Source organism: Fundulus heteroclitus, chromosome 9 (genome assembly GCF_011125445.2).
Source record: "Fundulus heteroclitus isolate FHET01 chromosome 9, MU-UCD_Fhet_4.1, whole genome shotgun sequence".
Lineage (NCBI taxonomy): Eukaryota > Metazoa > Chordata > Actinopteri > Cyprinodontiformes > Fundulidae > Fundulus > Fundulus heteroclitus.
Window position 1 is genome coordinate 4,559,961 of NC_046369.1, and position 25,864 is coordinate 4,585,824.

Here is a 25,864-nt window from a genome sequence, read left to right on the forward strand (position 1 = left end):
TGCAATATAATGATAAAACAAATAAAATATCAACTGCAGAGCTGCAGAATATGTCACATTGTCATCACATCACAGCGTGCAATATCAAATTCACTAAGCACTGCTTGAAACAGTAATTATTGGGTTATTATATTTCAAGGCACACGCATAAACAGTGAATGTAAATATCATATTTCGTCAGTCAGATGGACTTCTATCTCACTGATGTACAGATTAAATGCAGAATCTGTACATCAGTGAAAATATGGGTTAATCACAACTGACATCGCCTCTGCAATGATTAAAAACTATATCCCAACTGCTTGATTTCCTGACATCCAGCAGCTTTAATCTAGTCCCGTCACATATAGAAAGTGTGTGTGGCTTACGATGCACAGGTTACATGTGTTGTTTGTGTTTATCTGGATGAAAGGTATAAACTTTACACTGTGGTAGTGCAAAAGGACAAAGTTACTGTTGACGTCAGTCTTGTGTTTGTTTTTAGTTTTATATCTAAAACCACCTTTGTTACCATAACTATGCAGACGACACAAAGCTTTACATCACCATGTCACCAGGTGACTATGAACCCCTTTCAAGCGCTGAGTAAATGCCTAGAAGAAATCAAGGCATGGATGTGCCAACATTTTCTTCAATTGCATAAAAACTAAAACTGAAGTAATAATTTTTGGACCAACAAACGAGCGATCAAAAGTTAGCACACAGCTTCAGTCGCTTCAGCTACAAACCACTGATCATGCCTGAAATCTGGGAGTAGTGATGGACTCAGACCTTAACCTCCAAAAGCATCTAAAGACAATTACAAGGTTGGCTTTCTATCACCTGAGGAACATTTCCAGGATTAAAGGACTAATGTCTCAGCAGGATCTGGAAAAGCTAATCCATGTGTTTATCTTTAGTAGAACTTATCACTGCAACAGTGTTTTCACAGGTCTGCCTAAAAAGTGGATCAGACAGCTGCAGCTGATCCAGAACGCTGCTGCCTGCGTCCTCACTAAGACTAAGAAAGTAGAGAACATCACCCCAGTTCTAAAGTCCTTACACTGGCTCCCTGTATCTCAGAGAATAGACTTTAAAATACTTCTGTTAGTCTATAGATCACTGAATGGTTTAGCACCTAAATACATCACAGACTTGTTATCAGGGCATCAACTCTCCAGACCACTAAGGTCTTCTGGCTCCAGCCTGCTCTGCAGAACCAGAACCAGACATGGAGAAGCAGCATTTAGTTCCTATGCTCCACTGATCTGGAACAAACCCATCAGAAAACTGTAAAAGTGCTGAAAGCCTGAGTTCCGTCAAATCAAGATTAAAACTATATTTGTTTAGAGTTGCCTTTAAATGTTAATGTTGAAATTTGTAGTCCAACTTGTCTTATTCTGTATCTGACCTGCTGCTACTATTCCACTGCAATATGCTTTCCTTAATGATGTTATCCTCTGTCTCTGTAATGCTTTTCTTTCCTCAGTTTTTTTGTTTGCTTATGGACAGCAATTTGAATCATCTTGTTACTGAATATGCTTTATAAATAAACTTGCCATGCCTTTGATCAACCTCCTACAGAGAGTTCTCTCAAGTGTTCAAATAAAAATTATCTGAATTGTCAGAAGACTGGTCTTGGTCAATTGCCACCTCAGCCATTTTCACATTGGCTCTCAAACATCAAAGCAATTTTTTTTTTTTTTCGAAAAGTAGTGTGAGCATAAGATTAAGACAGTTGGAGTCATTACTACAACTTTTGTCTTTATTTGTAAACTTTTCATAGCAGTCAATGTGGCATCTCTGCGCCGTGACGGTTGTTAGAATAAATATTTTTGGCATATCTAAAATAAATCTGAGAAAGACTCTTAGCTGGGTAACAAAGAGCATATGCACATTATGCAAAGAGGTTTGAAGACTTTATTGCATTTATATTGGGAATGCTGTTAGACTAGGATTTTATAGACTGACCTGACAATTTGTTTTGACAATTATTATATTTTGTTTGGTATGGGAAAAAGGTGAGCTTTAAGGAACCTGGCATGTTGTTTGTTGTTCATAATTTATAGTATTATGTTCACTAAATTTATGCAGCACAAACTTATTTTGTATTCTTTTTGTTGTATGAACCCCTGCATAAATAGCCTAAAATTCAGCTCCATTGCAAAGGCAACAAAAGATCATGTCTGCCCTTGAAAAGCTGCATCCCTCAAGCAACAACTTATCTTTCTGTTAGTTAGTTTTTTTTACTTTTGACTTGATTCCCCGCTAACAACAACAATGTCTTTATTCTTTTGTTGTTAACTTTGTTTTTTTTCTTGGCCGTTGTTCTCTTTTTCTGTTATGTAATCTGGTTTCAAATAAACTGAAAAAATAACTGGCACATGTTACAGTAATAGGCGGATGGAAATGGAACTTAGATAATCACAAAACTGGAACTGTTAGGTCAGACTTTAAAGACGTTAAAAAACTGGTATCAGCCAAGACAAGCCTTATGCATTTCTATTTAACCTCATTTTAACATGAGAGGGAAAATAAATAAAAACAAGGTATTTTTGCGCCTGGACCTTCGAAATCAATGCCCATAGTACAGATTTAAGCATTTTCCTTCAATACTTAATGCATTATTCACTTTAATAACTTTTGAATATCTGCCTAAAAACTCTTGCTTGCATGTGAAAGACAGCTGACTAAACGATGACACAATATTTTAATACATATGAGCTACAAAAGAAGACGATAAGGTCCGACTTTTATTTGACGAATCAGTCAGAAATATGCGTTTTCTTTCCAATTTCAAAACTGTTACAGATCTGCTGATCCTGTCATCAACAGAGAGACACTAACAGCTCATTCCAGGCTGCTGCCCTGCACCCAGCACCCCCCCCCCACCCCCGACCAGTATAAAGAGGAGTGTGCCTCTGCAGTCAATACAAACTCTGTTAACAGCAACCGCAGTGCCCACAGTAAACTCTGAAGGTCGAGGCCGTTTATAACCGAAGACGAAGGCACACAGCGAAGCAAAGCGAAGCAAAGCGAAGCAAAGTGAAGCCGCTGTATCGACACAGCACAGCCAAGCTGGGATGCTTGTTGATGACCCATAGCAGGGCACGCCGCTCCGTTTGTCTTGCAGCAAAGCTTGGGGTGACGTCACCAAACCCGCTGGAATCGACTGCAAAGTCAACATGCAAGCAGGGCAGTTCCGGAGCAGGAGAGAAGGGGGGGGGGGGGCACAACACGGCTACTCACTGCTCTAATTTTCCCATCAACAAGTAAAACCACGCAGACCTCCGACTCATGGCTGCTGAAGAACACAATGTTTACTGCAAGCCAGGCCCTTAGCGAAGGCTTCTGAATAACAGCAAGCTGATAGAAACAAATCACTTCTGTTCAGATCATACAGTGCAATAAGAGTCAAACCTCTGGAGCACTTTCACATTTTGCCACAGGGTAACCGCAAACAGCAAAATATTTGATTGCAATTTTATGTGATGTGCCATTATTGTGCAGTGGAAGGAAAATGCTACACGGTTTTCACTCTCTTTTAAAGAGGACGCATTTTAAGGCTTTTTAATGCCTCATTTTTCACATTTAAATCATTCAGTTGTGGTCTATAAAAAGTGGAAATGCAATGCTTTGGTCTGAATTCCTCGTTATTTTATCCCCTAGTCTGAGGTTCATCTGCAAGCAACTTTTCTTGGTGCCGTCTCTTTAAAAGGTGCAAAGCCACGTCATTTGATTTTTATTTATTTATTTTTTTTGTAAGTCATTAGCTCCCTCTGGTTGCATACAAAGTTTTAATGAAAGATCATCACGTCCTGCTGCCGTATTATTTGTTAATTTGCAGGCCACCGACCGTTACAGGTCCATGAGTCATTTGGTGCCGGGCTGCACAGAAGGAATAAATACTGTACATTTTTTTTTTCAGTTTTATCCAGTATTCAAGTCAAAATGAAGTTTTATTTGGAAAAACGAACGGATTGACTCTGTTACGTCTCTCTATGATTCACTCTTTACACACATCAAAGCACATGTCTTGGTTACATCAACAAATGCACTGATAGTGTCATATTTGGTGGCCAACCGCATTTAGTACGCAAGGATTGTTGTAGTAAGAAAAAGTTCAACTATGGAGTAGACTGGACACCAGCAACACACTTCGGCTGTCATTGGCTCCCATCAGCCCTAGATGGGACCGTGTCATTGCAGAGAAACAAGCTCAGGGCTACCACTCATTTGGTGCCATTGAGAGTTGTATTTTTTAATTTTTTAGTATTTGTGAATATCTTATTATTATAATTAGAAAAAAAAATGCAACGTTTTTATGCCGGTCGTATCGTTTCATTTTGTTGTTTTTATCTACCACACTTTAAAAGCAGGTCGGTGAAAATATTGTCTGACATCAAAGCGGCCTGTGACAGGTTGGGGACCGCAGCTTTACATTTCTCAAGGTCACTGTTCAATCCACAATTCAAAAATCAAAAGCACATGCCACAACTGCAAGCACGCAAAGACGTGTGGTCCGCGTAAAACTGAAAGGTCTGCCAGTGAGGGTCTTAATAGAAGGAGCAGCTGAGAGATCCGTCGTAACTTTGGAGGAGATGCAGAGATGTGGAGCTCAGGTGGGCTAATCAGTCAGAAGTTTTGCATACCACAACTCTGGTGGGAAGAAAAAAATGGACATGTTGAAAGAAAGGGATACTAGTTGTAATTTAAAGTTTCTACAAGTCAGATTTGAAGGGGAAATTGATGAAGTTAAATATAGGCAGTCCAAAAATAAAAGCTGTTAGAAGTGGCAAAGGATGTGAGACTGGGAAAGGCGTTCAACAATCTCAACCCTCCAGCCAGAGCCACAAGAGAATGGATCAAATTCATGTGTTAGATTACCCGAATCAGACTCCAGACCTGCGTCTAACTAGGAATGTTTGTCAAACCTTGAACCTTTTTTGGACAGACGCTCTTTATTTTGTCCGTATTTACTGAGCTATTTTGCAAAGAAGAACAATTATGCTGTCTATCCAATGCTGGTAAAGACATACCCCAAATACAGTAAGCTGCACCGATACAAAAGGTGCTTTTACACAATACTGACCTAAGGGGAATGAATACAAATGCATTGGATACTTTTTATATTTTTTTTCTTTCTGAAACATTTTGAACACCATTAAAACAACGACTACTTTGTGTTGGTCTGTCACACATAATTTAAAAAAAAAAACGTTACAGTCTGTGGCTGAAATGTGGCAAAAGGCGAAGAAGCCCACGGGGTGTGAATACCGTTTCGGAGAAAAGGCTTTTCTGCTGCCACATCTACAAAAATTTTTCTACATTTTATTACAAACTGGCTTTTATTCTGTTTTTATTTTCCCATATTTTAATCATGTAAAGCACTTTGCATCGTCTCTGTACTGAAATGTGCTATACAAATAAATTTGCCTTGCTTTACTAAACAATTCCCTTTAACATTCAATAATGTCTATTTTTTTCCCCAAATCAAATAACAACATGATGGAGATTTCATGAAGATTTAATCTAGAGCACAAAACGATATGCAATTTATCAAAAGGTGCAACAAGGAATAGATTTTAATTAGCTCTGTGCTGAATGATTACAGCCTGTCCTAGTACACTGAGACTCATTTTGGACTAGATTAAGCCTAATCCTACGAGGAAAGTCTCGCAGGACAGGCAGTCTTTTTTTAACCACATGTGATGTCAGATGAGGGTCAGGAGTTGGCTAGAAGCAGCTCAATCAGAACACTGCTCTGCAACCAATTAGCATGCCTGTTTTGAAGCTAGTTAGCAATGCGACTTTCCCAAAACATCACTCAAAAGAAAAGAAAAAAAACACATTTAGTTTCAAGAAGTTTAAGGTGATAGGAAAAGCTGTCACTGTGTTCACTTCAAGCCTTCAAACTGTGAGAAATAAGAGCCCAAGAAGGAGCCAAACTATTCCCAGCGCCTTTGTGTTCATACAACTGTAATGGCTGTTGCGTGCCACAGAGAAGTGTTGTAATTATAGGCTCAGATGAAGATGTGCGAAATAGTTCAAACTACCATGTTGACACATCACACAGAACAAAAAGTCGGAAGTCGGGCAAAAAAAAGAAAAAAAAAAAGACAGAGAGAGAGAAAAGGAGACTGAGAGATGGGGAGCCGTGTGCTGCCTGTCATCGTTCTGTCGTCGCCATCAGGCGCGCAAGTAAGAAAGAGGCAAAGAAAGTGAAGGAGGAGCGCAATGATTCATGTCTGGGTTATTCTGAAAAGGCTTAAGGTCAAGAATCTGCCCCTGCTTATGAATGACAAATTTCCAAAGAGCTCGGATTGTTGTGTGAGCTCTGTCTTAAGCGAAGGGATATCATTCCTCTTAGGATTGTCAGTGCTGAATTCCTTCTGTCTAATGTCTGCCTGAGTGGAACTAACGCGGGACGCTGATACGGGAGGATACGATTAGACAGGGCCTGACTCCCGTCTGCTCAGATTTAAAAGAACAGATCAAGAATAAGACAGTTTGTTTAGATTCCATTTCCTGAGCTTCTCTTTTTTCGGCTGTACAGAAAGCGGCCTTACCTTCAGGATTTTAAGTTTAACTTACTGTTGGGTTTTCTTTAAAACATACCGTTAATGATTAAATATTGTATCATTTTAGCTCTCGTTTTGCAGAGCAGAGGAAAACGTTTCTTGATTAGGATCCTTGTAAATGTTGGCTGCAATCAGTGCAAAACGTGTGCGTAACCGCAAAGATCTGCCGAGTGATTGACAGAGACAAAAAGTAATTGGCCCTCAAGCATCGTCTCAATAAAAAAAAAATAATGAAAAGGCTTGAATGACTAAGTCGACATAAAGCAAGAAGCAATAAAGTATTTATTTTTTTTTGGTCTTACCTGTTGGTCTGCTCAAGGAGGGCCCCCCTTCCTCTGGATGTTTGCACGCAAGCATCTGTCTGTGCAGATGTAGCGCCTCCGCGGAATGTGCGGCATTCCCTTGACTCAAATCTCCAGAACCACCACCAGGACCTTCCTCAACAGCGTCCTGTCCGCCGGGACCCTCCCCGGTCCAGCCGTCCTGAAGCACCTCCACTCCCCTGCCGGGCCTCCTCGGCGCTTCGCCCGGAGGTGGGACGACCAGCCGCACGGACGGCCGGCGGGAGATCTCCAGTTCGTCGTCCTCTGGGATCGGGTTGTACCAAATCTCCCCCTCGTCATCGGCGTCGTTCTCCTCGGACGGGTCCACGCTCCGGGGATAGGGAGAGGCTTTATGCTGACCAACAACCACCTAAGAAAAAGGAAGACGGATGGAAATGCTTTCAAAGCTACAGCCTGGGTGACTTTTTAGGCATTTTTTTACCGTTACGACCCCTGAAGAGAGGAGCCAACACAAAGAAGTGCCTAATAATGAAGTGGAACCAAAATCGTACAAGATTTTCATGTTTTAGAAACAAAAATCTGAAAAGATCAATGTGCCTTTGTCTTCAGTCCCCCCTGAGTCAACCCTTTTTAGAAGCAACTTTTCTTCAAAAAAAGGGGGAAACAATCAACTTCAAGTCTGTTGGGGTATGTATCTACTGACTTTGCACATTTAGAGACTGCATTCTATGTTGCCAGATACGTGGAGCCTCTAACAGGTTTCTTCTCGGGGCCGGCCCAAACTCAGGTCCATTTATCACTCTACCCGTTTTATCTGTGCCTGGCTGCCCAAGAAAAGCATCCCTACAGCATTTTTTACCGCAGTGCTGCTGCGTTCAGGGTGTCGGGCAGCGTTAGTCACGGCGTTTTTAATGTTCACCTGGAAGTTCAGTGTGATCTCATCTGACCAGACTATCTTCTTCCACGCGTGTGTTTGACTCCATAACTAGTAGTTATGTCACCATCTGACCACGTCTTTTCCGCGTCTCCTACTTGACTTGCAGAAAAGTGAAAAGTTTTGCTAACAACGGGTTTCTTCTAACTGCTGTTCTGTTAAATTCCCCCTCCACCTGAGCTGTGCATCTCTGCTGCTCCCCCAGAGCAACAGTGTATCTGTTTCCCTGAACACTTCCATCTTTGCCCAGGCTGTCAGTTTAGGTGGGCGGCCAGGTCTCGCAGTCATACTTTTCTCATGTCTGGATGACGGATTAAACAGCGCTCGGTGATATATTCAAGGCTTGGTTTGTTATTTTAAACCCTAACCGTGCTTTAAACTTATCCACAACTTTAACACTTGACATGTCTGCTGTGTTCTTAGCTTTTGGTGATGTTGGTTCACAATTGTTTCTTTGTCCTGACAAAACCAGCTGCAGCTATACTGAGATTTAATGGCACACTGTTGACTTCTGCAGCTGATCCAGAATGCTGCTGCCCGCGTCCTCACTAAGACTAAGAAAGTAGAGAACATCACCCCAGTTCTAAGGTCCTTACACTGGCTCCCTGTATCTCAGAGAATAGACTTTAAAATACTTCTGTTAGTCTATAAATCTCTAAATGGCTTAGCACCTAAATACATCACAGACTTGTTATCAGTGTATCAACCTTCCAGACCACTCAGGTCTTCTGGCTCCAGCCTACTCTGCATACCTAGAACCAGAACTAAACATGGAGAAGCAGCATTCAGTTCCTATGCTCCACTTATCTGGAACAAACTTCCAGAAAACTGTAAAAGTGCGGAAAGCCTGAGTTCCTTTAAATCGAGATTAAAAACACATCTGTTTGAAATTGCCTTTGAATGTTCTAGTTAAACTGTTTTACTGTTTTTAATGCGTTTTTTTTGTTTCTACATTCTATCCCTACTTGCTTTTATTCCTATATTTTAACCATGTAAAGCACTTTGCATTGTTTCTGTACTGAATTGTGCTATATAAATAAATTTGCCTTGCCTCGCCTTCTGAAGGGGGGGGGGGGGGATGTTGAATTGAATTTGGTGCATCAGATTAAATTTGGCCCAATACGTTCAGAATGCATGTCACACCTTTCTCTTTTTATTATTATTTTCAAAATACTTTTTGACAACCATGTATGGTTTACCTTACATGGTTCCTTATATAGGACATTTTGACCAATCTGTATAATCTGACCCAATCTGTATAATATGATTGAACTTGATTTTGTAAAGTGCCTTGAGATGACATGTTTCATGATTTGGCGCTATATAAATAAAATTGAATTGAAAATTGAATTGAATTGAATTGAATTTACCTTCCACTTCACAGTCAGCCACTGTTTAGTTTTGCTCCGTCACATAAAATCCTGATATATTCCACCAAAGTTAGGTTCTAGCTTGACAAGTTATTTAAAAAAAAACACACATGAGAAGACTCACCCTGCTGTAACCTTTGCTAAGCTAACAGGCTCATCTTAAAAAGGAACTTATGCTAAATATCAACCCTCTAGGGAAGAAGCCAACCTGAGGAATCTGCAGGAGAGCCGGCCGCGGCGGTGCTCCACCGGTGGATCTCACAAATTCTGGCGAGGGACTGGGAGGAAGAGGCAGCTGATTGGAGCCCTGGCCGCCTTCCTCAGCTCCCAGCATCCCTTGCAGCTCATCCTTGGCGCAGTGACTCTTTGGCTGGGAGCTCTGCTGCAGCCAGTTGCGCTTTTTGGACACGGTGATGGTGGTGGTGAGCTGCGGGCTCCATGACGAAGGCTCGTTGGTCGGCCTGCCCGCCTCTCTTCCCGTAGCGCACGGGGCTTGGAAATTCTCAATGAAAGCTGAGAGAGTGGAGGACACAGAGGTAGACCATGAGAGTCACTGCATCATGCCAGGAGATAGTAACATTATTTGGCCGGGATAAAAAAAGCAACTTGTCATCATCTTGATAAGTATAATTTCAGTAATTGCTGATGTGAGGTGAATTAGAGAAGTGGATGTTTAATCCCAAACTATTCAAGTCATGACAGGCAGGGGAAAACACGTGCATCAAGAAACCACAAGAGGGAAAATATTCAGCAATGCCAGCTGGTTTTAAGGATTTTTACTGATAGTCTTTTTCTTTTTTACTTTCTGGGATTCAAAGAGAAGAAAAAAAACATTTCAACTTAGTATTATTGGTTTAGCCATTTTAGGGTTTTTGGATGGACCGTCATCCTTTACCAAAATTCTCTCCAGCACCATTTTTATCTGTCAGTGCACCCACAGTTCTTGGAGAAAACTGAGGAATGTTGCACAGAACCCTTCCACTGCAACTAATAATAAAAAATAAAAAAACAGGACACAGGAAACTGCTGATGTTACACAAAGAAAAGGAGCAAGGCACTGATGAACTGCGTAGAGAGGAGCGATATGCAGAAAGACATTCCAGCAGCACAAATGGGACTTCCAAAAGCACTGAGTATCTCAATGTGGGAATGGAGAAAACGGCTCCTGCAAAGACCTTCGTTTTTTCCATCAGTCACTGAGAAGATGCAAGGACATGTCGCGGATGCAGGCGGCGAGAAAAGAAGCAGCAGCTACGTTCAAGAGAGCGACAAGGAAAGCACGGTGCTGAGGGAGGCCAGGGTCCTGCTCTAACTTGTACAGCAGGCTCATATAAAAGACTGTTTTGATCCCCTCCAGCTCTCAGATGAGCCCCTCCAACACGCTTTAATGCCAGCCTCTCCGCTTCTCAAGAAAAATTCTTTTTCACACATGCCTGCCTCGCAGAGCAAATCTAGCGTAAAATCGAGCACAAATTATAATTGTGTTTGTGCCAACGTAGAACGACAAGGCGTTAGTTCTCAGCTATGTCAGAAGGGAACTTGTAAAAAAATTAATAAATATGAGAACGTCTCATAAGTTTGAAGACCGAAACAACAAGCAGTCTTAACAGCAATGCATCTGTAATACTGGGTGTCAGTGCTGCGTTTGATGCCACTGCCTTGCCTTGAGTCTACAGGGCCATCTTAGTGGGTTTTTTTACAGCTTTATAAAGCAACTATTGTCCCTTAAACATACACTTGGAAATTTATTGCACTGCAACAAAAGGAGGAGTTAATCTTCCCTGAACTACAGGAAGAATGCTACGGTGGGAATTAACTAATTTAGAGAACACACTCTCTTAAATATTCTAGTTAATTTGAGTCCTGAATCAGCTTTGTGTTCACAGTGAAATCCTAATCTTGAAACTGTAGCAGCCCCGCGCCTCCTCCTCTTCTTCAGAACCTTCTTTTTGGTTTTACCAAGGATTTGCATTCAGAATCGAAATTAGTATGTGCGTTTGCAAAGTCTGGATTAGAGCTGTTTGAGGGCCAATAGTTGGGTAGTGTGTTGGGCTTTTTGAAAAGGGAGAAGCCACGATTTTATTTCCGGCGGTTCACGGAGTTCAATGCGTGACTGTGTGGGCTTGAGCTGCCAGGCTGTGCTCATCTATGATGCTATGATTTTATCTGTTCCAGCCTGGCTGCGTTTCCAGCAGCCTCGTCATTTTTATGCGAACATTCATCAGGTTAGAAAACACACCTCTAATGTACTGCGAGAGAACACGGGTACTTGTTCTAAGGTAGTTACAATGAACTTTGTGTTGAAAAATATACTAAAAACTTCCAAGCTCTTTACCCCAAATTTAGCATTTGGAATAAACTCACTTTCTAACCAGAAACTAGAATTCAAGCCAGCTTTGGTCTCAATACAGACTATGCAAACTATGCTAAAAATCAACCTCAACTATTGAAATGAAGTCACTTTTATTTCTCCCATCTATTGTTTGAAAAACGAGCAACTGGAGCCAGAACCTCTGCAAGACTGCTGACCCTGACGCCGAGCTGTTGTTGACAAGCCGTCTTCTTCAAGGGGTCTTTCATAACTGGAAAAAGGAAGCATGTTCTGACACGAGCGGCATTCCAGACCACGGCTCCAGATTTAAACCTTCGCTGCCGTCTCCTTTCACCATCACGCTGCCTTGCACGGGCAGCAGCTTCCAAAACAAACAACGGGCCGGACAAGTTGGACCTTTTTTTTTGCCTCTTTTAAACACGCAGACAATCTAAAGGCCTCATTCAGCTCTCAGCCTTTTACTTGGCTGATAAAAACAAATCGTTTCTAAGAATTTAGGAGTTGTATCTTCACAAAAACGAGCTAAACGCCCGGATATATAAGATCAGAGGTGGCTTTCGAGGAAAATATAGCAAAAGTAGAATTGTACTCTCCCAGTTGAGTCAGGAAACAGGCTTAATGCCTTTATTTAGACGACTATCTCAAAATAACGCCTGTAAGAAGATTTTCGATGCAAAAGTAAAGTCAAATTTAATGACAAAACTAGGAAAAAGTAGTACTGAGACTTTGATCTATGTTGGAAAAGAAAATGTTAAGGCCCTTTGCAGCTTCTTTGTGATCTAAATGTGCTTGTGATCCCTGCGGAGAGAACACTGACGGAGCCCTGACCTGAAGGTAGCAGATGGCCAAAGCCCATAACACAGGACTCCGTCTTTGTGACAAAGCCAAAAGAAGAAGAGAAAGAACGAGTCGGTGCACAGATGGGGAGGAGTGTTATGGCTCGCAAGGTTACCGAGAAAAAAAAAAAAAATCTGGAAGTGCCGATGCAGATCTGCGCCGTGTCAGCCGCACAGGGAACCCAATTATGTCCGTCTCCGAACCTTGTGAGTGGATGCATCTTTTAGTCCGCTGAGACAAAGCCCTTCATCCACTTTCCCATAGGTTTTTAATTTCTTTTGCGATTTCCCTCTTCGGCACAGAGGCTTCTCTTTTGATAGGAGCAAAACACACACACACACAGGCTCATTTTCTCCTCCATACAGGCGCAACTCTGTTGTGAGGACAGAGTTTGTGAGCTCCCTTTTAGAGGGAATCTTTTTGCCGGCTGCCATGCATTCCTGTTGACACTCATTCATATGCTAATGAGGATCCTCAGTGTAGATTTTTTGTCTTTTTACACAACGGACAGGGCTGAGATCGCTCAGGGTTACATCACATGTCAACACTTGCATCCCACCGAGCTGTACTTACAGCGCTGCTACCACTTCCTCCTCAATATGTCGGCTGAAGAGCCAAATTTTTCATCTTTGGTGAGGTTTTTTTTTTTTATGTGTGTGTGGGTGTGTTGGTTAAAATTGAGGCTTGAGTACACACAGAAATCGCTTAATTAGTGCAAAAACCAAAGTGACAGAGCCATTTTAAAAGAAGCTCTGAAGCCCCTCGCAAGGTAATAAAAAAAAATTGTTTTCTCCCCACTCCTTGGAGCAGACGCCACAGTGACTCACACATCTCGTAAAAAACATCCTGGTATGATCCCTTATGCCTCAAGTTTCTCCTCGCTCATCTTATCTGTCTTTAGACTTAGCAACTTCAATAAATCAGCCAAGGCTCTTGCATACCCCTAAGACAAGACAATCCTTGTACCTCCACCCTCAGTTGTGCATCGTCATCAGATTAATGCCTTTGAAATTGAGAATCATCAAACCTGGAAATGTTGTTTTTTTTTTCAGCGAAAAACTCAGTTTCCAGATTATTTTACAGAGATGGCACCTGATGTAGTCCTCAGCTGCCGTAGAAGCATCCGTTTCACTGTGTTGGACATTTAGAGATCGTTTCTTGTATACATTGGTTATGAGGAGAGGTTATTTGAGAAACTGTTGACTTTTTAACATCTCAGACAAGACCGTCTACTCTCCTCTGACCTCTTTTTGTCAAAAACAGCTCCAGCTCAACTAGATATGTTTTCATTCACGGATCATTTTCTTTAAACCCTACAGACAGACAAGACATAAACAGAAGAATCATAAAACACCTACTTGCTTAGCCCAAGTCGAAATATCTAGGTAACATCTTTTCAAAAGATTAAGTAAAATGTTTAGAAATATAGTTTTATACTTTGAAACTCATGATAATTTCATAAAGCTAAATAGCCACAAGTTAGGCTAGGTTAGCTAACCTAGCTTAGTGAAATAAGCGGGAGGGCTGAAAATACAACAGTTTAATAAATGGAACAAACTTCCGCCGCCTGCCCTTCTGAAACTCAAATAAAAAATATTACATTCTATAAAACCGACATTTTAGAGCAGGTATAACTTGCTGTGAAATCAGCAAAGACTTCAGAAAGCTGCTAGTTCAGAACACGTCAAAACATCCTTTTTCCATTTAAAGTTTTTTCTTACAAACTCCAAACAGTGAAATAAAATGTCTAAAAACCTGTTTGATGTAAAGTCTTGTGTGTAAATGGTGGGAATTAAAAAAAAGGATACAGCTGTTTTCAAGCAGCCAAACCAGCAACAGTTTTATTTAATTTTATTTCCCGTTTAGTTTTTTTCGCTAACAGACTAGCTACTCTCTGACTGATATTCACAGCTTAAAAATATTTCATTTAATATACTTATTTTACTTTTTTACCATCTACCATCACTGTTGTCTTTATTTTCCATTCTGCAAAGCGAGACAGACAGTCTTACCCTGCTATCAGCCTTTTTGATTAAGCTAAGTTAACCAACTGCAAAAGGCAGCTGCTGTACCTTTGCACTTAACAAACAGTTATGGTACCGATATGGTTCTTTGCTTTAAACTTATTAAATGAAAGGTTGTGTATAATTTAAATAGCCTGCTCATAGAATGGCACTCAAACATCATTATCAAGTTTGTTTCAGCATTAACGTGATATTTACCAAATAAAGGGACTCATCGCCTAACGGCAGGTGAAACATGACACCTGGATCATGCCCGTATGCCCTCTTCTCCATCACACCAAAACACGATTTAAAAAAAAAACTTCTTTTGACTTCAAACATAAATAAACATGCACAAACAAAGCACAAATGTCCTCAAGCCCTTCTTAAAGCGTTCCGATAAGACATTCCCAGTAATGTTACACGTCAACACACAGCGCTTAGTGGACAAAGCAGTGCATAAATAAAGTGTGTAAAGTTAAACTGGGACGTTGTAATTTCTAAAGACTACATATTGAAGTTTTAAAGGGAATTTGTAATATTAGACAAACAAAGACAAAATAGAAACTCGCCCATATAATCAAACAACTCAGACAAAAGGTTTAAGTGAGCATTGAGGAGCTTTGTTGTTTTTTGTCTTTTTTCTGTGCTAAGAACTCCATATTGTTAAGATAAGCCAAGCAATGACCTTAACAGCTAATCACCCTTCGTTTTGTTCCGTCATGGTGAGGAATTAGATGACACAACTCGGACGAGTTAAACAACGGGAATGGCATCTGAAAAATGCAACCCAAAAGACTCTTTAAAATGCAAGCTCCCATTGGGCTGTCAAGAGCAAATGACTGGGGAGGAAGGCGACATGACAGCACAACCCCCCTCTTCCCTAGAAACAAATCCCCCCCCCAACCACGAGCCCGGCAGAGACGTACTGCAGCCTCTGCCCTCCCGCTCTGGATTCCTCTGGCCACAGCTGTGGAAAGGCTCGGCGGAGATGGGGGAGAAGATGAAAAGTAGAAAAAAAAATAAATGAGGAAAACATGAGAGGAAGAACCGAGTGACGCGTGGAAACTAATAAATGCCCGGTTCTGTGCTGATTCTTACTCGAACTTGGTCAAGGAGAGCTGCTGGAAAACCGGTGCCAATTTAAACAGAGGGCCCTGAGTAGTAATAATCGCACTTGTGGTTTCCTGATACACATATTTTCATAGCGGCCATGAAAACAGCAACAGAAAAATCCCCCCCCCCCCCCCCCCCCCCACCCCCCCCCCCCCCCCCCCCCAGAATCAAACAGTAAAATCAAAAGATAAACTATAAAAGACAAAGACACACACCTAAGCCCGCCACCGACACCACTGACAGCAATCTAACACAAGAGTGAGTTAGTTGTTACTGAAACTACGCAGTGAGTGGTTTTCACCTACAACCTCGTGTGCAATTGATTTAGGGTTAAAATGCTGCTAAATTAGTGCGAAAGGCAGAGCCCGCCACCGGTGAAAGAACCCCAGTAGAGGAAAGCAAGAGGTCTGAGGCGTCTCGGCCCTTTGCTTTGCATCCAGAAGTGGAGGAGTGAAGGGTGGACCGCCACCAGGCGAAGTTTACTACGAGTGGAGCAGGATGAGAACGATGAGACGGGTAGAGGAAGAAGGGCAGAGGGTCCCACTGGCGACGAGGCCACCCTGCGGGGCCGTCCTACCTGGCTGCTGTCTCGCTGGCTTGGCTGTAGACGACTTAGCCTTGACTGTTTTACTCCCTCGAACCTGGACCCCTGGTTTGCAGCCGGCGAGGTTAGGCTGAGGGGAGGAGCAGTCCGGGCCCGGGCCTCCACCCAGGGGTAAAGGTGAACCCTCGATGCGCTGCTTCATCTCCGTCGACAGCAGGCGACCCTTGTGCATCCACTCTTGCATCTTGTTCACGGTGACGCCGTGGCCTTTGCTGACCGAGCGCACCGCCTGTGCCCGGCCCGCGGCCTGCTCCTGCTTGCTCTCCTGACCCCGGAGAGCTGCTGCTGATGCTGCTGCTGCTGCTTCGCTGTTGCTGTCTGTGGAACCTGCGAGGCTGTTGACCGAGCCGCCGCTCTCGTTCAGCGGCTCGCCGTCTTCAGCTTCTGCTTTTGAGACTTCAGCCCCTTCGCCTTCTCTTGAATCAAAACCTCCTTCGTCGTGATGGCCTTCTGCGCTTCCCCGTCTGGCCTGGGCGCAGGACGACGGCGGGCCTCGATACCTGATAACTCCGTCGCTGGCGGATCGCTGTAACGTGGGCCTTTTGGCCGGTGCCAAGCCGGACATGCTCTTGCTGATCAGCCTCGCCCTTGAGTCCGGCTTCCCGGTGAGGCAGAGCAGGAGGGACTCGGCGTCAGACAGCTGCTGCGAGCTGCGGTTACCTCCTGAGGACCAGGAGTCGCTGTCGGTGTTTTTGGCGGAGAGCCTGGAGCACAGGCTGTCCCGTGAACGGCTGCTGCACGAAGAGACGGCGTGCCGCTCAGCCAAACGCCCGCTAACCTCCTGCACGTCCAGGCTCATGTCATTCATAGCGTTTATGAGGAGATAATAGGCCTCTTGCAGCTGTGTTCTGAGTCTGTCTGTTTCCTGGGCGCTGTCGCCATCACCTACCTGCCCTGCATCCTGCGGCCCTGCAGCCTCCGCTCTGGCGTCAGGCTTTGGTTCAGCTGCTTCGTAAAAGGGCAGAATCTCGTTGTCGTAGTAATCATCGTCGTCGCTGTCTAAAGGGTTCCTCGTCGAGGCTCCTGTGGCGCAAGGAGGCTGCGCTTTGAAGTCGAACACTGGTAAGTCGGTGGGGAAAACAGTTGGGCTCTGGGGGCCTCCAGCTGGCTCTCCGTTCAGCCTCGCACAGCCCGGCTCATAACTTTCAATGCTTCTGATTAAAACATTCTCCTCCGAGTTTGGACGCACGCGACTCCGCGTGGGAGCGTCCCGCGCGTCGCTGTCAACGTCCCCGGTGCCGTTGGCGTGATTTGCTACTACGGTCCCCGCCATGTGCCGGGAGTGTCCCCGGCCCCCGATCTCCTGCGCGTCGCCGTCAGCGACCCACGCCACGGCTGCTCTGACCGCCCCCGCCTGCGCGCGTACCTGCGCCCGGTGCAACGCGTGGCCGGAGCTGTCCCCGAAGCCGATCGAATCCCCCACGCTGCGCTGCCTCGGCGCCGAGACGATGCGCTTTATCTGCACATGTGGCCCCCCGAGTGAGATCCCCGCCGGCCTGGGCTCCCGGGGGCTCCGGTCCTCCCCCCTGCATGCGTTCCCACCAAACTGCGCGTCCCTTTGAAGTGGCACCCCGAGGAGCCGCTCATTAACGTGAACCCTGCCCCCGCCGCTGGGCTCCTGGGGACGTGAGCCAGCCACCTCCGCTGCGCGGCTCCCCGGGGCCGTGGTGGCCCCCTCTGCGTGCGCCAGCGCTCCTTCCACGCAATTCTCGTACGTGCTCATTCTCTCCGTGGTGAAATCCAGCCCCGAGAGCAAAGCTACCGGCCGAGCCTCCGCGGGGAAAACTTTTTCTTTACCTTCTCGGCCCCCATTCGCCGCCGCAGCAGACCCGTATCCACCGCTGAGCGTCGCTCCTTTTTTGGACTTCTTCCCCCGTAGTTTTGCTAGTAAAGTCCTCCGCAGAGGATCAGCCATTCCTTTCCTCTGCGCCCCCCCTTCCAGCTAATTCCTCCCCGGTGTCTCTCAGCGCGCTGGCTCCAGAAGGGAAGGACCGAGCGGGTTCTCCTCGGTCAAAGCTCGCCGAGCGGACGGGCTCCTCTCCATTCTCCGCTGTCACCTCCGTTCTGCTCCCCACTGAATCAGTCCGGACTCCTGCGCTTGGCTCAACTGCACCACCTCTCCCTCTCTCCTCTGCTTACACCATTCCTCCTCTCCTCCCTCCTCTCTAGCGCCTCGCCTCTCTCTCTCCCTGTTTGCAGCTCGGATGTTTGACATATTTTCTCGGTTCAAAGTTCAGAGATTTTGAGCACAGTTTATTCAAAGAAAACAAGCTTCATTGTTAGGTCATCTAACTGCGCATGATTTATAGTTTCCAGAATAGTCGTTTGTTACGCGACTAACAGCAATCCCAAAAAAATAATTCACACCAGACTATTTCTGTTTTCTATTTTATTTTATTTTTGCTGCCATGTAAATGGTTGTAATTTTGATAGAAAGTGTTGCTTATATTTGACTTATACACTCCAAAATCACTCATCTCTTAGCTGTCTCATTTAGGGGCCGTTCTCCATAGGTGAGTTAAGGCTCTTTGCCCAGGGCAGCAGAACCTTTGGGGCAGCATACATGTCAAAATTATATTTTCTTTTTCTTTTTTTTCCCTTCTTTTCTTTTATATTTTCTTCCTTCTTGAAAGTCATGATAGCTGCTGCACAACTTTATAATTGTCATTTATTTGTGAGTCTGGTCAATAGAGACTGGGGATCCATCATATTGTGCATAGGGTAAGAACTGTAAAAAAAAAAATAATAATAAATGAGGCCACACACACTGGCTAAATAAGGAAGCTGAACATGCCAAATAATTATTACCATCAAGTTCAGATTTAAAGGTAGAGTGGATTATTGGTCGTGTAAACGTAGGTAAGAAATGGCCACGTCCCTTTTTTTTACATGTCCTGTCTGCGGTGTGGCATTAAGAATTGCTGTCTTAATGCTCAAGAGAGATAGGGATTGAGGTTACTTTTTTTTGCATTCAATGGACTCATTAATGGAAAGGTAAAGAAGAAAAAAGTAAGAGAAAAAGATGAGACAAAATGCTAAAAGGGAGAAAAGGTGACAAAAATAGAGTAGAGGAAAAAGAGAGAACACGAACATCTTCGAAGTCTGCTTCTACACCTGCAGAGACAGATATAAAAAGAACAGAAAAAAAAAAAAAAAAAAGTATCACAGGTGCAAACAACCAACGCTTTGATCACTGAAAATACACAGTATTAATACAAGATGTATAAAGTGATAGCTAAGTTACTTATAGGGGTTTTCTGTATAGAAGTGAATCTGTACGCACCTGGATCACCGAAGCTAACCGGATATATAAACACTTGGTGTACGTATGCACAACCAGCAAGCAGAAACTAACAAGGAGCTCATTGCCGTTACGTGAGTGCATCACAATGATTGCTATGTTGGACAACCAATAGATAAGGTGATCCCCGGAACTTGAAGCGGAAAAACATCATCCACTATACCTTTAAATTAGACCAAAAAGGGGATTATTTAATATCCTCCCCAGAAAAAAAATATCTATTTATTTGTTTATCTGTTTGTCTATGCCACACCAGTTCCATTTATATAAACTAAATTCACCTTGCAAAAGGCTGACAGCATATTGGATATTGAGAAGATTACGTCTGAGGTATAACGAAGAAAGATGGTTGAAACCAGATTTAAAACCTTTTTTCTTGCTGTCTGGCTTCAAATCAGACTCAAGTTTTCCTGTTTGCATCAGTTAGGATTATCAAAGCTCTTTCCATTTGCTAAATACCGGAATAATACAGGAAGTTCGGCTTGTACACAAGTAGCAGAGGTCTTTATCAAAATGAATATCTCTGCAACATTGAATTAAAAGTAATATAGTGCACACAGAATCATCTTCAAAAAAGTTTTTACCTGCACAAATACACCACTAAGCGTTGTTGTAAAAATGGCAAACATACAGGGGGTAGTGTACCCCAATTTGTGGCAGACTGCGATGTGCCAAATTAAAAAGCTCAGTTTTGCCATGCCCGGTGATTTTTGTGTGGATAAAAGGCCAAAGCATAAAAAAAACATTTAGTTTTCCCTGATATCCGACTATGTGCAGACAAGGCCTAATACTGCCAGGTTTGCAGAGGCTTGTAAGTCAACACCACATTTCCATTAGAACAGACAGAAGGAGTAAGAATATTGATAATTCCACATTTCAGGCAGTTTGACAAAAAGTTTAAAGGTCTAATGTATTTAATATGGTGACATCTTGTGATCATTTAAAAATAAACTGCAACAAGATGTGTCCCTTTCCAAACACATCTAAGATGACTTTCAGAAACTATTGGCCTGCTTTAGAATGACTGTTAGCTCGTTCTTTTATTGAGCTGCAGTTACAAAGAAAGACCAATCACAATTTTATATAAAACGCTTGGTCTAAGATTGTTTCTGTAAATAGGTTTATTAAAAAGAAGGAAAATACATTGTCCTTTATTCAACCCCAGCTGATACAATGAGTAGCTCCTCATTTCTTAAACCACCATGTTGAAATGTTCTGTGGTCATGGAAAAAGATGTTAGTCTGTTTAGGAAGGGTCAAACAACTGGCACGCCTAGAGCAGGGAAAACATCTAAGGAGATTGCAGAAACTACTACAGTTGGGTTGAGAACTGTCCAGCTCTTTATTAAAAACTGGAAGGATAGCCGGGAACCATTGTCTCTGAGGAAGAAATGTGGTCAGGGTAAAAAAAAATCTGAATGATCGTAATTGCCGATCACTTAAACACTTGGCAAAGTCAATTGGAAGAAAAAAACAACAGTAGAACTAAGGGGTATGTTCACCAGCAAAAGTAAGAGAATTTTTACACGCACAATGGGAAAGGAACTCAAGGAATTCCAACTGAACCGCAGTGTAGCCGTAAGAAAAAACACTAATCCGTAAGGCTAACCAGGAAAAAAAAATGCAACTTTCTAGGGAACATAGAGATTTAACTCTGGCATAATGAGTCCAGGTGGACAATGTTCCAGAGGGACAGGCACATCAGGGTAAGAAAAGAGGCAGGTGAAGTGAGGGACCCATTCTGCCCTGTGCCTACTGTACAAGCCTGTGGGGGCAGTGCTATGATCTGGGGGTCCCTGCAGCTGGTCAGGTCTAGGTTCAGCAACACCATGTGTCCAAGAAATGAGGTCAGCTGACTACCTCGATACACCGAACGACCAGGTTAGTCCATCCCTAATGGCACGGGCATATTCCAAGATGACAACGCCAAGATTCATCGGGCTCAAATCGGGAAAGCGTGTTTCAGGAAGCGTGAGACATAATTTCCACGCATGGATTGGTCACCACAGAGTCCAGATCTTAACCCCATTGAGAATCGTTGGGGTGTGCTGGACAAGGCGCAGCGGTGAAACTCTAGATCTTGGTGTAAAATGAATGTAACTCTGGATGGACGTTGGAGAAAATTGTCGAAACAATGCTACAGCGAATGCGTGCCATAATCAAAGCTAAAGGCAATTCAACAAAATTTGACTATGTGGCCAGGCATTGTATAAATTTGCAATCATAGATGCGTGTTCATCATCACCGATAAGTAGACCCAAGTATTTAACCTGAAAAACCAACAAGACTAAAGCATTCAGTCAACCCTCAACATGTTAAGCAGGCTATTATGGATTCAAATGGGATTACTAAAAACCTATAAATACTAGATTTTCATTTTAATTGAAAATCTTTACATCTGAGATATAACTGTAGCTGTAAAGGAAGCATAAAAACACGGGAGCAAAAGTCTAATAATTTAAAACAGATGGTACGTCTTCAGTTTTTTGTCCCATTCATATTAGATGGCTTTTTTTTTTTACAGTAACAAGTAGGTGTTTAACATGTTTCAAGGCTTGCATTCACTATATTTCTGTGAGCAGAAGAACAGATGGTCGTTCTCCCACAAAAATTCACCACAAATCTGCCTCTGAGACCTGAATTAACATTTGGAGTGGGAGCAGTTGAGTCAGGACTTCAAATTACCACCTTCGCTTGTAGCTGCTAATGCACTTTAGCAAACCGCAGTGAGAACAATCTCCATCTCAGGGGGAAATATGTGCTTACTCTCTGCTGGGAGAAAAGACAAAAATGTCTGCCTCAGCAGGAAACAATAAGGAGGGTGGTGATTAACTATCCGCTCCATACGCCACTCTTACTCTTTTTTCCAAATGATCAGGATTATGTCTGTCATGTGGAATTAGCGTCCTCATAGTTTTATCTTCATTATTATGCACACACAAAGAACATGTTTTATCCCCCTTGGGTGACAACGCCAGCCTGAAAGCCAGGCCTGCCCTTGTGATGGATCACTTGAGTTTTATCTGAAGTAATCCTCGCCTTTCTTGACCTTAAATCGCTAACCTACCCTACGCGGAGTGTAGGTCCGTGCTTGCAGCACCACCCGGGGTTTTAAAGGCCATCCTGGAGAGCAGAATGGAGTGCGTTTCACTTGAACCCTTAACTGTTTGTTTGCCGTGGCCTATTCTTGGAATGTGCACATGAAGATGAGCTGCTGGGAAGCGGCAGTGGGTGTATGATTACAAATGCGCAATCTAATCCCTTCCCTGTAAGACACACATAACCGTATACTTAAACACACACGCTCGGACTGAATCTGAATCCATCACGAGCCTCTCTACGTTTTTTTTTTTTTTGGGGGGGGGGGGGTACGCTACGATTAAGGCCGTTTATAATCAAAGCAATCGGGCTCTTCACTCCCACAACTTGAGTCTCAGCAAAACGTGATAAGCATCTGTTATTGGCCTGCAGGAGCCATGCTGGCCCTGAATCCCTTTCCTGCCTCCCCGACTTTCTGACTAGACCATGTCTGAGCAGTTATTCACAGGTCAAAACCTGCAGGCTGCGTAGTGTGTTTTTGTGTGTGAAAGAGAGGGAAAGGGAAAGCATGGGGGGGGGGGCTGTGGGGGTGTTGGGCAGACGAGGACAGATTCAGAGTAAAATATGCATAACTCTTGGCTGTGCTGGAGCGCTTTCAGTTACATTGTGCATGCCGAAGATATTTTGCATTACTCGAAACCCATGTAGAGGTACGACTAGGCAAAACGTTACGGGTCCTGGGCAACATCTGGACATGACAGTGTTGATCAAATCAGAAAAGGAAAAAAATGTTTTACTGTTTAAAAGTTCGGATCTAAGTAGGGGACAGAAAAACCAGAATACTATACTGATGACTGAATAACCTGATAATTTTTATCATCTCTTACTTAATGAAAAAACAATTTTAATTAACTGATGAAGGTGGTGACATGTTTTCTACCTGCTGCGTGTTAATGAGCACCCTACAAACATTTTGCGCTATCAAAGGATACAAATGAAACTGACTTGCTTTATCTAGGGCAGTGTTTATAACTCCAGTCTCCGGTGGCCGATGTCCTGCAACTTTTGGATGCACCTCTGCTTCAACACACCTGACTGTAATATTAGCTGATTATAGAGCTCTATAGAGCTTGAGTGCATGCCAGCGAGGCAGTTTTGCCATCTGATTCAGGTGTGTGTGTCTAGGGACACTTTTAAAAATTGCAGCACACTGGTCTTTGAGATGTTTAGTATGAGACCATTGATCTAGGGTTTACCGCAACCTTTATTTACTACGAATCATCCTACAAAATTATTTTGCCTGTTCATACCCACACACGCCTGATAAGCATGTGTATCAATTCAATTCAATTTAGTTTGATTTTATTTATATAGCGCCAATTAATGAAACATGCCATCTCAAGGCACTTCCCAAAGTCAAATTCAGTCAGATTATACAGATTGGTCAAAACTATTTCCTCTCTATGGAAACCCAGCAGGTTACATGAAGTCTTAACAAGCAGCATTCACTCATCCTGAAGAAGCTTAGAGCCACAGTGCACAGTCGTCTGCATTGTTGATGGCTTTGCAGCAATCCCTCATACGTAGCATGCATGAAGCGACAGTGGAGAGAAAAACTCCCCTTTAACAGGGGGGAAAAACCTCCAGCAGAACCAGAACCTGACTTAGTGTGAACGGTCATCTGCCTCGACCCACTGGGGGTTAGAGAAGACAGAGCAGAGACACAACAAGAGAGACAAAAAAATAATAAAAATACCCACACACGCTTAATAAGCATGTGTATTATGTATCGTATTGTACCGTATGTATTGTACTGTATTATTATTACAGTAGCTGTACTTCTCTCCATCAGCATGAACAGTTTTGTTCTATATTCTTGCTGTCTTGTGTTTTCTTTGTTTTTTGTTAGTTTCGTCTTTTTGTAGGTGCTCGTGGTTGTCTTTCCCAATGGTGGCCGTAGGGGGCTTTTTCTGTAACAACGGACTGTTGGGTTTTGTCATTTTTGTTGCCACACCTTGTTCCACATGTTTTCTGTGGCCTTTACATGGCTTGTGGTAAATTGCAAGCAGGACTTCCTATGACTTTCTTTTAACCGAGGCTTTCTTCTTGTCACTCCTTCACAAAGGCCAGATTTTCCTTGCTCATAACTGAGCATCATCTGAATCCCTCCCCCATACATCTGAGACTTTCACAGAACAACTGAATTTATGCTCTGACTGTATTGCACTAATGTGGACCTGAATTTACTAATTAGGTGATTTCACAAGCCACTGGTTGCATGGACCTTATTTAGGGGTATCAGAGTAAAGAGGGCAGCATTAATTGGCTTCCACTTTAAAGTTATGCACAACGTTGTGCTTGTATGTCCCACAAAATCCCAACAAAACGCATCAAAGTTCATCACTGCAATGTGAGAAAATGTGTGGGTAGTTAAAAAAGAATCCAGAAGGCTGTTGCTGACAAGTCGTGAAAAGGTTAACGCGATTTTCTAATAATACATCACTATGGCAACACAAAAGCTGTCCACACGAAAAAGAAAATGCTGTATTTGTTTTCATGTAGGCAACATTCACCACATCCCATAGCCCAGGTGGTTCAGGGAGGAATTTGTGTCTCCCGAATCATCTGAGTATTTACAGAACCGGATGAGCGCCCATAGAAGACAACGTCAATTAAGACTCCTCACAGCACTTCCAACTCAGAGCTCTGCAGTGAGAAATCTGCTGCGCGAGAGAACAAGGCAAGTTTGTCCCTTTTGTTTTCCCTGTTTTATCGTCCATCAGTCACTTGTGTTCTTTGTGCAAGCAGTAGCAGAACATCTGCTTGGCTGGCCCCCTGGCCCCCTTTCAGACGGCGTGGCCAGGGAATGTACGAGGTAGAGGAGCAGTGTGTGTGGGTGTGTGTACATGTGTGTGACAGAAAAGGCGAGGAAGAAGAAAATAAAAGGAACCACTGTGCAAATGTTGACTTACTTGCTCTTTTACGTGTTCTGTAAGTGTAATGTTGGGACTTGGGGTTTTGCAGCTGTTTGGGCTCTCCCCCTGATGATTGACTATTGTTCCCCTAAGTCTTCCCAGCTTGTTTATGGGCCTTCTGGTGTTTCTTTTTTTTTATTTCTCAGAGCACACCGCAGCTAATTATGCCTTGTGGACACAAGCCTGTTCTCAGGGTAATAAATTAGGGCTGGAGGATCCTTGTCAGAGTGGCCTTGCCAAAAGCTGCTGCTTTGAGTTCCAGACAGCAACATATTTTCATTCACTTCCATTCAGCTAATCTAAAGGATCTCCAGTTTGGTTACCTTTTGCTAGTATAACCCAGAAACGTCTTATTTTTTTTCTAATTTATTGTAGCTTTTAAAGTCTTTTTTTCATAGACAATTTTCACACAGTCTCCTGGCAAAACAATTCAGTTAATTAATTATTATGAGGATCTTAAATCCATTTGTACAGTGAAATATAGTTTTGTTCTGCTTTTGTTTTAGGCAA

At 43.1% G+C, this 25,864-nt stretch overlaps 1 protein-coding gene across 2 annotated transcripts in view; it reads right to left on the reverse strand.

Annotated features, from left to right (window-relative positions):
- syde2 (synapse defective 1, Rho GTPase, homolog 2 (C. elegans)) overlaps positions 1 to 18,201 on the reverse strand; it is a 58,712-nt gene extending 40,511 nt beyond the window's left edge. For both annotated transcript variants that reach the window (XM_036140882.1, XM_012877968.3), the window contains exons 1-3: positions 16,014 to 18,201; positions 9,357 to 9,661; positions 6,863 to 7,253 (exon numbers count right to left, since the gene is read on the reverse strand). In XM_036140882.1, coding sequence (XP_035996775.1) covers positions 6,863 to 7,253; positions 9,357 to 9,661; positions 16,014 to 17,955 — 2,638 coding nt within the window. In that variant the 5' untranslated portion in view covers positions 17,956 to 18,201. The remainder of the gene's footprint in view (positions 1 to 6,862; positions 7,254 to 9,356; positions 9,662 to 16,013) is intronic.
- Positions 18,202 to 25,864: the final 7,663 nt, after the last annotated feature.